This window comes from Notolepis coatsorum, assembly GCF_963971535.1.
Source record: "Notolepis coatsorum genome assembly, chromosome: 14".
Taxonomy (NCBI): domain Eukaryota; kingdom Metazoa; phylum Chordata; class Actinopteri; order Aulopiformes; family Paralepididae; genus Notolepis; species Notolepis coatsorum.
In genome coordinates, this window is record NC_140178.1 from 9,074,644 (window position 1) to 9,088,283 (window position 13,640).

The window sequence follows — 13,640 nt, forward strand, 5'->3', positions numbered from 1 at the left end:
ACAAGCCTGGTATCCGCTACAGTTGAAACAAATACAAGCCGGGGTTACTATTAGAGGAATTACGGTACTAACAATATACATAATTAATTTTATTTTACATCGACTCGCAACACTGGTTCTGGCTGCGTTCTGGCTCCGCTCGTCGCTCCGCCCCCTGCGGAGCGACGAGCGGAGCCAGAACGCAGCCAGAACCAGTGTTGCGAGTCGATGTAAAATAAAATGTATTATGTATATTGTTAGTAGCGTAATTCCTCTAATAGTAACCCCGGCTTGTATTTGTATAATAATGACCGCTGTCGGGGGGCTATTGACCAATCACAAGCAAGCATTTCGGCGAATGTGAAAACGCCATGTAATAAGGCATATTAACCTACGAGAGAGACAGGGTTTATGACATATTAACCTACGAGAGAGGCAGGGTTTATGACATATTAACCTACGAGAGAGGCAGGGTTTATGGCATATTAACCTACGAGAGAGGCAGGGTTTATGACATATTAACCTACGAGAGAGGCAGGGTTTATGGCATATTAACCTACGAGAGAGGCAGGGTTTATGGCATATTAACCTACGAGAGAGGCAGGGTTTATGGCATATTAACCTACGAGAGAGGCAGGGTTTATGACATATTAACCTACGAGAGAGGTAGGGTTTATGGCATATTAACCTACGAGAGAGGCAGGGTTTATGACATATTAACCTACGAGAGAGGCAGGGTTTATGGCATATTAACCTACGAGAGAGGCAGGGTTTATGACATATTAACCTACGAGAGAGGCAGGGTTTATGGCATATTAACCTACGAGAGAGGCAGGGTTTATGTCAAGTCAAGTCAAGTCAAGAGTTTTAATTGTCACGGCATACAGGTATACAATGAAATGCGGCTGGTCTTGCCCGCGACGATGTGCAATACAGTGGTACAACATATAATAGAATCCAATAAAAATACAGTGGTACAACATATTAATAGAATCCAATAACAACAACAGTGCAATAAACAGGTACATGGTGTGCCATCTCGGTATCTGTACATAGTATTTACAGAGCATATAGGACATGCTAGGTAGCTTTAGTAGTGCAATACACTGTTCCTGATGTTATACTAATTTAAAGTGGCCTTTCCTCTGGCCATAAGTGTGCGTGTGTGCGGCATGAGTGTTAAAGTGGCTGCTAGTGTGTGAGCGTGCTCAGCGTGCGTGTCGTGTATGTGCTTGTGTGTGCTTGTGTGTGGATAGTTCAGTTTCTGTGTCTCTCAATGTTCATTGTTCAAGGCTCTGATGGCCTGGGGGAAGAAGCTTAGCCTAAGCCTCTCCGTCCCAGTAGCTGGGGTTCGCAGGCGTCTGCCTGACCCCAGCAGCTGGAACAGGCTGTTATTGGGGTGGTGGGGGTCTTTCATTATCCTGCAGGCTCTGGATTTGCACCTCTTGTTGTATAGAGCCTGCAGGGGAGGTAGCGCAATACCCGTGGTACGCTCGGCTGAGCGCACCACTCTCTGTAGGGCCTTCTTGTCCTGTGCCGTGCTGTTCCCATACCAGGCAGTGATGTTTCCGGTCAAGATGCTCTCTACAGCTCCTGAGTAGAAGGACTGGAGTATCTTCCCCGATACTCTGAACTTCCTTAACGGTCTCAGGTGGTAGAGGCGCTGCTTCGCTTTCTTTACTACTGCGTCTATGTGTGTTGACCATGTCAGATCCTCTGAGATGTGGACCCCCAGGTACTTGAAGCTGCTCACCCTGTCCACGGTAGCCCCGTTAATCATCAGTGGTGTGTGTGTCTCCTGCTGTCCTCTCCTATAATCCACGATCAGCTCCTTGGTTTTACCAATGTTCAGGAGCAGGCTGTTGTCCTGGCACCAACGTTCCAGTACCTCAACCTCCTCTCGGTAGGCCTTCTCGTCGTTGTCCGAGATCAGCCCCACCACCACCGTGTCGTCGGCGAACTTCACTATGGAGTTGGAGCTGAACTTGGCCACACAATCGTGTGTGTAGAGTGAGTACAGCAGGGGGCTTAGAACACAGCCCTGGGGGGACCCGATGCTCAGGGTGATGGTGTTGGAGGTCTGACCCCCCACCCTGACCGCCTGGGGTCTTTCACTCAGAAAGTCCAGTACCCAGGCGCTCAGGGCGGAGCTCAGACCTAGCTCGATCAGCTTGTCCACCAGTCTGGTGGGGACTATGGTGTTGAACGCTGAGCTGTAGTCAATGAACAACAGTCTCACATAGCCCCCCTTCTGACGGTCAAGGTGGGAGAGAGTGCTGTGCAGTACCTGGGAGACCGCGTCGTCAGTGGACCTGTTTGTCCTGTATGCAAATTGCATAGGGTCCATATCACTGGGGAGAGAGGCACAAATGTGGTCCTTGACCAGCCTCTCGAAACATTTCATGACCACAGAGGTGAGTGCCACCGGTCTGTAGTCATTTGGACATGTTGGGGAGGGTTTCTTCGGTACAGGGATGATGGTAGACATCTTGAAGCAGGCAGGGACTACTGACTCCGCCAGGGATTGATTAAATATGGCGGTGAACACCGGGGCAAGCTGGTTTGCACAGGACTTAAGTATGCGTCCTGTTATACCATCTGGGCCCGCAGCCTTCCTGGTGTTCACCTGCATAAATGCTCTTCTCACACTGTGTTCCGACAACGAGAGAGCGCCCCCGCCCCCCCGCGGTTGCCCCCCCCCCTCCACAACAGCCGGTGCGCCAGTGGCGTCACTAGCCAGAGGGCTAGCGGCGACACTGTCTACACCGAACAGAGCGTAGAAGGAGTTGAGTTTGTCCGCGAGAGAGGCGTCGTCGCTCCCCATGGCATATTAACCTACGAGAGAGGCAGGGTTTATGGCATATTAACCTATAAAACACTTACCAGGTTTTTCCGCCATAAGTACTGTCTCCGCAAAACCAGGGTTTTCACTATTAACATGCAGGGAACACACGCCAGGGCGATCATCACCAGGATGCACTGGATGGCCATCTGCAGACACAGAGCAGACACACAGGAGGATTAGATTAGGCTGCAGATTATTCTATCAGAGGATGGAGAGGGAGGGAGGGAGAGAGAGAGAGATAGAGACAACTGTTGCTTCCAAGACCACCTTCTATAGAGAGGTGCGTTACTGTGGTCTCTCACCTGTCCTCTGTAGAGAGGTCTGTTGCTGGGGTCGTTGTAGTTGAAGAGGAACATGTTGATGAAGGCGATGAGGAGGCTCGGAGCTTCCCTGGAGGTGAGGGCCGAGTACGCCAGCCACTTGTAGAAGACCAGGACCACCAGGTAGCCGAACAGACTGGCCATAAAGACGATCTCTGGGATGAAGCCCAGGTAGATGTTCAGGGGCTTCTCGAAATACCTGCCGAAAGGGAAGACGCAAGCGCAGGGTTTTCTATAACGTGTAACACGTTTAAGACTTTGAGTAGATACGAGTAGAATGGACCCCGCCCTCTTTTCTTGATCCTCCAATCACATCAAGAATATATCATATTCAGAGTTAATTATATTTATTTTTTCTGCTATTTTTATATTCAGATCAAATTTGATTGCCTATATTTATGACTTTAGTTTCTACTATTACCCTGTCCATACCTGTACCTCCCCTCCCCCCTCCCGCTATGACACCCGAATTTCCCCAACGGGGATCAATAAAGGAATATCTCATCCGTTGCTTCCCTCTGACAAACACCAAGGGAAGCAACGGTTGTGATTGGAGGATCAAGAAAAGAGGGCGGGATTGAGATGCTCTGGTCCCCTTGTACTGTGAATTTATATAATTTAACACAAATTATGTGAAAAATGTACCTTTACCTTATTATCAATTAACACAAGGCAATTCACCTATCTCAAGCGCCACCCTCTTTTCTTGATCCTCCAATCGTAACTGTTGCACAGTTGTGACGGGAGGATGAAGAAAAGAGGGGCGGGGCTTGAGATTAGTCAATTGACATTACTGAACATCCGTTCTAGACACACACACACACACACACACACACACACACACACACACACACACACACACACACACACACACACACATTCCTTACAGGTGGTTGAAGAGGCTGAGCGAGACTCCAAACAGCATGTGGATGACGCCCAGGATGACGGACATCTTCATCTTGAAGGAGTTCAGGAACGTCAGCTTGTTGGTGGCGATGTTCCAAATCTGAAGGACGACACGGTCAAAGACCAGCCGACACATTTCATGTTATTTCATCTCCGCATTTGCGGAGCTAATGATGCTAATGATGGAGCATCGCCGTCGGTTGTGTGATAGTAAAGGGCTAACCTTCTGTATTGTCACAGTGAAAGGGTTAACCGGCTGCCGTGTGGCAGTGAAAGGGTTAATACCCTGGAAATGTATCAAAAATAATAATCTGGTGGATTTTTCAACTCAGAAACGGTATACATCTCACATGCTGAACAACAACAACAACAACAACAACAACAACAACACTCACCGGATCGATGCCAATGGGATATGGACCGTTAAACACTCCCTCTACCGCTGGGTCCAACTGCAATATCCTATGGTCTTCAAGTGTTTGTGTTCTGAAGGAAATAAAGAGGCCTTTAAAATGTAAAAGCGTACAGCTTAGGAAGTCCAACGGTTAAAAGGCTGCCATCGATCCAGCAGTACCTCAGACCAAGAACCATATAAATGGTAAATGGACTATTTATATACAGCAGCTTTTATCCAAAGCGCTTTACAACTTATGCCTCACATTCACTCCAGTAGAGCAGTTAGGGGTTGAGCCACCGTCACTCCCATACGACTTGATTTGAAGTTTTCAAAAGAACAACATTTTCAAACTTTATTTATCTGAAGTTAGCGTGCTGTGACAGGGAGGTAAGAGCGCTCGTCTGGTAATCCTGAAAGTTCGCTGTTCGATACCCTCTCCTCCCGGGCAGCGTGTCGAAGTGTCCTTGAGCAAGACACTTGACCCCTAACTGCTCCCGATGAGCAGGTCGGCACCTTGCATGGTCGCCTCCGCCGTCGGTGTGTGAATGTGTGAGTGAATGGGTCAAAGGTGAGTAACAAATTGTAAAGCGCTTTGGATAAAAGCCGTTATATATATATAGTTATATTCAGGGGAGGAAATTAGGCCACTTTACTCGCCAAATGCGAGTATTTTTTATGTTTGGCGAGTGATTCATGAAGACCACTCGCCAGTCTGGCGAGTATACAAGACAAAAAAAACATTCTGCAATCACTGCACTGGCAAACGGTGCGCGTCTTCTGAGTGCTCGCTTTAGTTGACAGTGCCACGAGAGCAGTACTGCACAAGACCCGCGGACATATAATGTTTAATAAAAGTTTGCGCAGTACTGGCCAACCCGCGGACATATAGAATGTTTAATAAAAGTCCCGCGGTACTGGCCATCAGTCATATCAAGGGAGCACTCGCAAACAGATAACGTTAAACACAGCAGAAGGAAAACAGACAGACTGACCAACGGGGAACTGCATCCAACCCTAGTACAACCCTCGAGTATAAGTTACTAAGGACACATTTAAATCAGAGGTGTAATGTCACTCTATTGGAACTGTATACAGTGATTAGCTTCTAGTTAGCGCTTTAGCTATAGCTGCTTGCTAGCTAACGTTAGCCCTGTGTGCGAATGTGCTCAAAGCAGCCAGTCCCATGTTAGCTAGGTGTATCTGTTATGACTATAATGTTTCCAAAAAAGCACCGGACTACGACGTAAGGTTAGACATTTTATTTCATGCTCAAAAGCCCCTGGCTTGCACATCGCAGTGCAAGCAACCAGTGCACAACAGCACACCAACCCAACTGACGTTGCCACAACACTTGACGGTACTTCACAGCACTGTCGTAAGACCACCGTGCTGTCTTAAAGGCACAGTGAACACCGACCCAGATGGAGGCGCATACACAAAATTGACGCGGCTTGACAACCGAGGTTCAAAGTTAACTTGATTGATTGATTGAAAACTTTATTAACAGATTGCAGAATGGGTACAATACAGTACGGCTCAATACACACAATTGTTAAGGGGATGCAGACCAGAGAAAGACATTCGTCTTGTTTACATCAGGGTGCCCCATTTTCAATTCATCATAACATATGACATACAGATAGACAGTACTGCTACATCTATACACTTCACAACATACTTCGGTTTTTTTCTTTCACTGCCCAACCCAGTCAAACCCAGCATCTGTCACTGCCCAGTTCAGCCCAACCCAGTCCAGAATAGATCCCTCTTTCATGGTAATATGTTTTATGCTAATATTATTAAGATTAGTGACACTGTTATTAATGTTTTATGCTAATAAATATTTTAAAGAGTAGAGACACGGTGTGATTATTACTATGATTGAAAATCAATTTAGACGAAGACATACAAAGAAGTAATTATCACAATTAGCGATATTTTTTAGCTAGTAAAAAATCTGTTTGGCTGGTAAAAAAAATCAGATACTCGCCAGTTGGCTGGTAAGCCAAAAAGTTAGTTTCCTCCCCTGGTTATATTATATATAGTTATATATATATATATATAAATATATAGTTAGTGACAGTAGAGGTCGAGTACTTTATATGACGTTCACACTCCAAGGGCTAGATCCACAAAGAATGGATTGCACGGAGCAAGTTGCACCCTTACTTACAATTCATGATTAATTGAAAATGGGGGACCCTGATGTAAACGAGACAAAAGTCTTTCTCTGGTCTGCATCCCCTTAACAATTGTGTGTATTGAGCCGTACTGTATTGTACCCATTCTGCAATCTGTTAATAAAATGTTCATTCAATCAATCAATCAATCAATCTGCACGGTGAATGCGTACAATACAGTACGGCTCAATACACACAATTGTTAAGGGGGATGCAGACCAGAGAAAAGACTTTCGTCTCGTTTACATCAGGGTCCCCCATTTTCAATTAATCATGAATTGTAAGTAAGGGTGCAACTTGCACCGTGCAATCCATTCTTTGTGGATCCCGCCCCGAGTGATGTGGATCGACTTCACAACTGCAAATACACGGGCCGTCCAAAAATATCTTAAAAAAAAAAAAAAAAAAAAAACGCTTCTTCGGTGAAAAAAGGGTTCAACAATTCCCACCACCAGGCCATAATAAAGAAGAGGACGACACTCACGTCCAGTTGCCCCCGACGCGGGGCACGAACATGGGCCTGACGCTCCACCCTGAGCCGAACAGGTTGAGGGACTTGGAGAAGCAGTCGTTGTAGATGATGCCCGTGTAGATGGAGAAGACGCCCATCAGGAGGATGATGTAGCGGCCGGCAAACACCATCGTGAACATCTGGCAGGAGCAACCACACAGAAGGTCTACTGTTATCATCAACACCTTGTAAGGCTGTTTCCCCGAAGCCCGTTTTTGGGATTCAAACAGACGTTCGAACCTTCGTTTTTAATAAAAAGAAATGATATATATATAGGTATATAAAAAAAAAAATCAAAATATATATATATATTTTTTAATAAATATCCTCAAACTAAATCCTCAATTTGAATAAAGTGATTCATCTGATTAAATTTGTCTTTTTCTTTTATTAAATCAACTTTCTTTAATGAATATAACTCAGTTTTTAATACTATAATATTAGTGTAGCCTAATCTTTATCTGCAACCTTGAAGAAAAACCCCATTGGTTTAAAACGGAATGAATAGACACATAAAAAAAGTAATATATATATATAAAAAAAATTATATTTCTTTATTAAAAATAAAAAATTCAAATGTTGATTTAGAATTTGAATGCCAACGTAACGAACGAAGGTCCGAACGTTTGGGCTCAGCCCTAGCACCTTGCTGAACATCTGGCAGGAACAACCACACAGAAGGTCTACTGTTATCATCAACACCACGCTGAACATCTGGCAGGAACAACCACACAGAAGGGTCTACTGTTATCATCAACACCTTGTGAACATCTGGCAGGAACAACCACACAGAAGGTCTACTGTTATCATCAACACCATGTGAACATCTGGCAGGAACAACCACACAGAAGGTCTACTGTTATCATCAACACCATGCTGAACATCTGGCAGGAACAACCACACAGAAGGTCTACTGTTATCATCAACACCATGCTGAACATCTGGCAGGAACAACCACACAGAAGGTCTACTGTTATCATCAACACCTTGTAAGGCTGTTTCCCCGAAGCCTGTTTTTGGGATTCAAACTTCGTCAGGGTTTTTCGAACGGACGTTCGAACCTTCGTTTTAATTTTTTTTTTAAATAATAAAAAAAATCGAAATATATATATTTATTTTTTTAATAAATATCCTCAAACTAAATCCTCAATTTGAATAAAGTGATTAAATTAGTCTTTTTCTTTTATTAAATCAACTTTCTTTAATGAATATAACTCATCAGTTTTTAATACTATAATATTAGTGTAGCCTAATCTTTATCTGCAACCTTGAAGAAAAACCCCATTGGTTTAAACAGAATGAATAGACACATCAAAAAATATATATATATATAAAAAAAATTATATTTATTTATTAAAAATAAAAAATTCAAATGTTGATTTAGAATTTGAATGCCAACGTAACGAACAAAGGTCCGAACGTTTGGGCTCAGCCCTAGCACCTTGTGAACATCTGGCAGGAACAACCACACAGAAGGTCTACTGTTATCATCAACACCATGCTGAACATCTGGCAGGAGCAACAACCACACAGAAGGTCTACTGTTATCATCAACACCATGGTGAACATCTGGCAGGAACAACCACACAGAAGGTCTACTGTTATCATCAACACCACGCTGAACATCTGGCAGGAACAACCACACAGAGGGTCTACTGTTATCATCAACACCATGTGAACATCTGGCAGGAACAACCACACAGAAGGTCTACTGTTATCATCGACACCATGGTGAACATCTGGCAGGAACAACCACACAGAAGGTCTACTGTTATCATCAACACCTTGTGAACATCTGGCAGGAACAACCACAGAAGGTCTACTGTTATCATCAACACCTTGCTGAACATCTGGCAGGAACAACCACACAGAGGGTCTACTGTTATCATCAACACCATGTGAACATCTGGCAGGAACAACCACACAGAAGGTCTACTGTTATCATCAACACCATGTGAACATCTGGCAGGAACAACCACACAGAAGGTCTACTGTTATCATCAACACCATGCTGAACATCTGGCAGGAACAACCACACAGAAGGTCTACTGTTATCATCAACACCATGTGAACATCTGGCAGGAACAACCACACAGAAGGTCTACTGTTATCATCAACACCATGTGAACATCTGGCAGGAACAACCACACAGAAGCTCTACTGTTATCATCAACACCTTGTGAACATCTGGCAGGAACAACCACACAGAGGGTCTACTGTTATCAACAACACCATGCTGAACATCTGGCAGGAACAACCACACAGAAGGTCTACTGTTATCATCAACACCTTGTGAACATCTGGCAGGAACAACCACACAGAAGGTCTACTGTTATCATCAACACCATGTGAACATCTGGCAGGAACAACCACACAGAAGGTCTACTGTTATCATCAACACCATGTGAACATCTGGCAGGAACAACCACACAGAGGGTCTACTGTTATCATCAACACCCTGTAAGGCTGTTTCCCCGAAGCGCGTTTTTGGGATTCAAACTTCGTCAGGGTTTTTCGAACAGACGTTCGAACCTTCGTTTTTAATTATATTTTTAAATAAATCCTCAATTTGAATAAAGTGATTAATCCGATTAAATTTGTCTTTTTCTTTTATTAAATCAACTTTCTTTAATGAATATAACTCTTCAGTTTTTAATACTATAATATTAGTGTAGCCTAATCTTTATCTGCAACTGTGAAGAAAAAACCCATTGGTTTAAACAGAATGAATAGACACATACAAAAATATATGTATAAAAAAAAAAAAAAAAAATATATATATATATATATATATATATATATATATATATATATATATATATATATAAAAAAAAAGAAAAATTGCCATAGACAAAGTGGCCTGTTGGGATGTTGGATCCTAATGTGAAAAACTGTGATTTTATATGTCTGCTCGTTTTACCCTCGCTATTGTGTTACTTATTTTTACTTTCATCTCTACGCCCCACTATCCGCTGGGTGCATACTATGACCGTTATCATGTTTTGTAACAGATTACAGAAATTCAAGAAGCCTATTGGAACGTGAGCTTCCGATAGGATTTGATTAATATATCTGCATTATTTTATCCCACTTTATGCTTTGCTCTTGCCGCTTGTTTTACACTGATTTTATGTCTAATTTCTTACCGATGTAAAGCACTTTGAACTGCAATACCCTGTATGAAAGGTGCTATACAAATAAAGTTATTATTATTAAATGTTACTTGTCCTTTCGGACAAGTTGTGTTTTTTGTAGGTTTTTTATTGATTTTTGCCACCGGTAGAGAGAGAGAGAGAAAGAGGAGGAAATGGGAGATAGACCGGGGAAGACATTCAGCAAAGATCGCCGGGTCCGGGAGTCGAACCCGGGTTGGCAGAGTGCTGTATGCGGTGCGCCACTCGGGGCGCCCCTAAAGTTATTATTATTACATACCTCGTTATCGCTCTTCTGGGCCATCAGCCTGCTCTCTCGGAGCACCAGGTAGAGGGCGGCGCAGGTCATGAGCGCCCCGTGACCCAGGTCACCGAACATGACGGCGAACAGGAAGGGGAAGGTGATGATGGTGTATGGGGCTGGAGACAGGGAGGCAGGCGGCACGTGAGTGGAGGGTGGGGGGGTGGGGGGGGGGTGGAGGGGGGGGGGGGGTGGGGGGGGGGGTACCACTAGGGTTGGGTACCGAACTCTGCACCCGTGTATACTTTACTTACCTCATAGTATATTATTCAGATTCTAAGTGTTATTGACCATATTTATTACAACATATAATATACCATACAGACAGGCATACAGACCCTCATAATTATGCACCTTTGATTACACCGTTTACTTTCCAATTATATTGTTTACACCGCTTATTCTTATCTGTACTATAATTGTATTGATTTATGTCCTCTACCATTAACCTGTCCATATCCGTTTTTAAAGAGGACGGCCAGATAATGTTGATATTTAAACATTTACAAACAATACATGACCATGCGATTACGTTTTGTGTGGTGTATTACAATAAATAACAAAATGTTGAAATTGAGAAGTTTGGAAAAATTATTATCATTATTACAGCGAGAGTTAAAGGGGAACTCCAACATTTTGGGAAATTAGCTTATTTAACATCTTCCCTGGAGTTAGACAAGAAGATACATACCTTTTTTGTCTCTGTGCGTGCATTTTAGCTTTGGGAATAGACGCTCCGTTAGCATAGCTTAGCTTCATCACTGGAAGTGAGGCAGGACAGTAGCCTTACAGTGCCTTACAGTGTATTGCAAGGTCTGACATTGACCAAACTTGATATGCATGACCTTGGTGGGCTCTAGGTCAACTCCTGAAAAGGGGGTCAATGTCAGACTTTGCAATCAAAAGTTAGGGGGCTAATAACCCTTGCCATAATTTCAGTGCGCCCCCTAACTTTTGATTGCAAGGTCTGACATTGACCCCCTTTTCAGGAGTTGACCTAGAGCCCACCAAGGTCATGCATATCAAATTTGGTCAATGTCAGACCTTGCAATACACTGTAAGGCACTGTAAGGCTACTGTCCTGCCTCACTTCCAGTGATGAAGCTAAGCTATGCTAACGGAGCGTCTATTCCCAAAGCTAAAATGCACGCACAGAGACAAAAAAGGTATGCATCTTCTTGTCTAACTCCAGGGAAGATGTTAAATAAGCTAATTTCCCAAAATATTGGAGTTCCCCTTTAAGTACCGAAAAAAGGTACCGTTGGGTACCGATACCGAATTCCAGGTTCGAATGTGAACGGTAGCCAACCCTAGATATGACCAGTGGTGGAAGAAGTACACCGTTCCTTTACTTAAGTAAAAGTAGAAATACCCTGATAAATGAGTACTCTGGTAAAAGTACAAGTCCTCCATTCAAGTCCTCCAGTAAATTCAATAGAAAATACTTCTCTACTTTTACTTAAGTATCTAAAGTAAAAGTATGCATTCTACATAATGTTTGTGTGTTCCAGTGATTGGGAGCAATCAAGCCATGATTCATTGATGTGTTATGTTAAAGTGGTATGTGGTCCAGTTATGCTGCTCTGATTAAAGTTTACGTTAAAGTGGTATGTGGTCCAGTTATGCTGCTCTGATTAAAGTTTATGTTAAAGTGGTATGTGGTCCAGTTATGCTGCTCTGATTAAAGGTGATGTTAAAATGGTATGTGGTTCAGTTATGCTGCTCTGATTAAAGGTTATATTAAAGTGGTATGTGGTCCAGTTATGCTGCTCTGATTAAAGTTTATGTTAAAGTGGTATGTGGTCCAGTTATGCTGCTCTGATTAAAGGTGATGTTAAAATGGTATGTGGTCCAGTTATGCTGCTCTGATTAAAGTTTATGTTAAAGTGGTATGTGGTCCAGTTATGCTGCTCTGATTAAAGGTCATGTTAAAGTGGTGTACGGTCCAGTTATGCTGCTCTGATTAAAGGTGATGTTAAAGTGGTATGTGGTCCAGTTATGCTGCTCTGATTAAAGCTTACGTTAAAGTGGTGTACGGTCCAGTTATGCTGCTCTGATTAAAGCTTACGTTAAAGTGGTGTACGGTCCAGTTATGCTGCTCTGATTAAAGGCTACGTTAAAGTGGTCCAAAGTACGTTCTCTTGAAGTTAACAGGCTTCAAATATGAAATATAATCTTCATTTTGCCATGGTTTCTATGCTAAATCTTTTTCTTCAATGCAACTAGTAACTGATGGGTTCAGATACATGTAGTGTAGTAAAAAGTATAGTAATAGAGATAAGTATAAAGTTCGAAATTGTACTTAAGTACAGTTACTTGAGTAAAAGTACTTAGTTACTTGCCACCACTGGGATATGACACAACATCATTCACAACAACACAGTACGACATACATGACACAGTAACTCAAACCCCAGAGGAGGCGATGCGGTGATAATGGGTGATAAGTGAGGCTCGACGGCCCTTCGCCTGCCGCTGTCGATACCACGCCCAGCCGGGTGAAGACAAGACCCCGCTCTCAGCCAACATCAGATGACACATGACCCGGTGAAACGGTGATTATCTAGATAAGATACGGTTGGAGGAGGTCAAAACCGTGACCAACGCGTGACAGGATTTGTTTTCTTTTTACCTGGGTTGATCTCACGGTAGTTGCCGATGCCGTAGGCGTCCACGATGTTCTGGAAGCCCGAGGTGAACTTGTTGGTCTTGTTGAAGGTGGGCGGCGTCTGCTTGCTCTGCATCCGGTTGAGGATGGACGGCACGGTGGAGCCGCTCTTCTCCTGCACGACGACACAGCGGCAGCAGCACACGGGTCAGTTATCAGGGTTATCGGTTCAACAGATCTGCTCTCACAGAGCGTCCCCTGTGCTGATCTAGAATCAGTTAGGAGGATCAACCTAATATATACAGTCAGGTCTAGGGATGTTCGATATTGGCTTTTTTACCGATATCCGATATTGTCCAACTCTTAATTTCCGATACCGATATCAACCGATACATGCAGGGTTCCCCCAAGCAAGTTCTTACTTGCTTGCCTGGGTAAATA

At 43.5% G+C, this 13,640-nt stretch overlaps 1 protein-coding gene across 4 annotated transcripts in view; it reads right to left on the minus strand.

Moving 5' to 3' along the window:
* Positions 1-13,640, minus strand: part of atp6v0a1a (ATPase H+ transporting V0 subunit a1a) — an 85,050-nt gene that overhangs the window by 27,695 nt on the left and 43,715 nt on the right. For all 4 annotated transcript variants that reach the window (XM_084329915.1, XM_084329913.1, XM_084329914.1 and 1 more), the window contains exons 11-17: positions 13,224-13,374; positions 10,571-10,710; positions 7,112-7,278; positions 4,446-4,536; positions 4,032-4,150; positions 3,127-3,343; positions 2,863-2,970 (exon numbers count right to left, since the gene is read on the minus strand). In XM_084329915.1, coding sequence (XP_084186041.1) covers positions 2,863-2,970; positions 3,127-3,343; positions 4,032-4,150; positions 4,446-4,536; positions 7,112-7,278; positions 10,571-10,710; positions 13,224-13,374 — 993 coding nt within the window. The remainder of the gene's footprint in view (positions 1-2,862; positions 2,971-3,126; positions 3,344-4,031; positions 4,151-4,445; positions 4,537-7,111; positions 7,279-10,570; positions 10,711-13,223; positions 13,375-13,640) is intronic.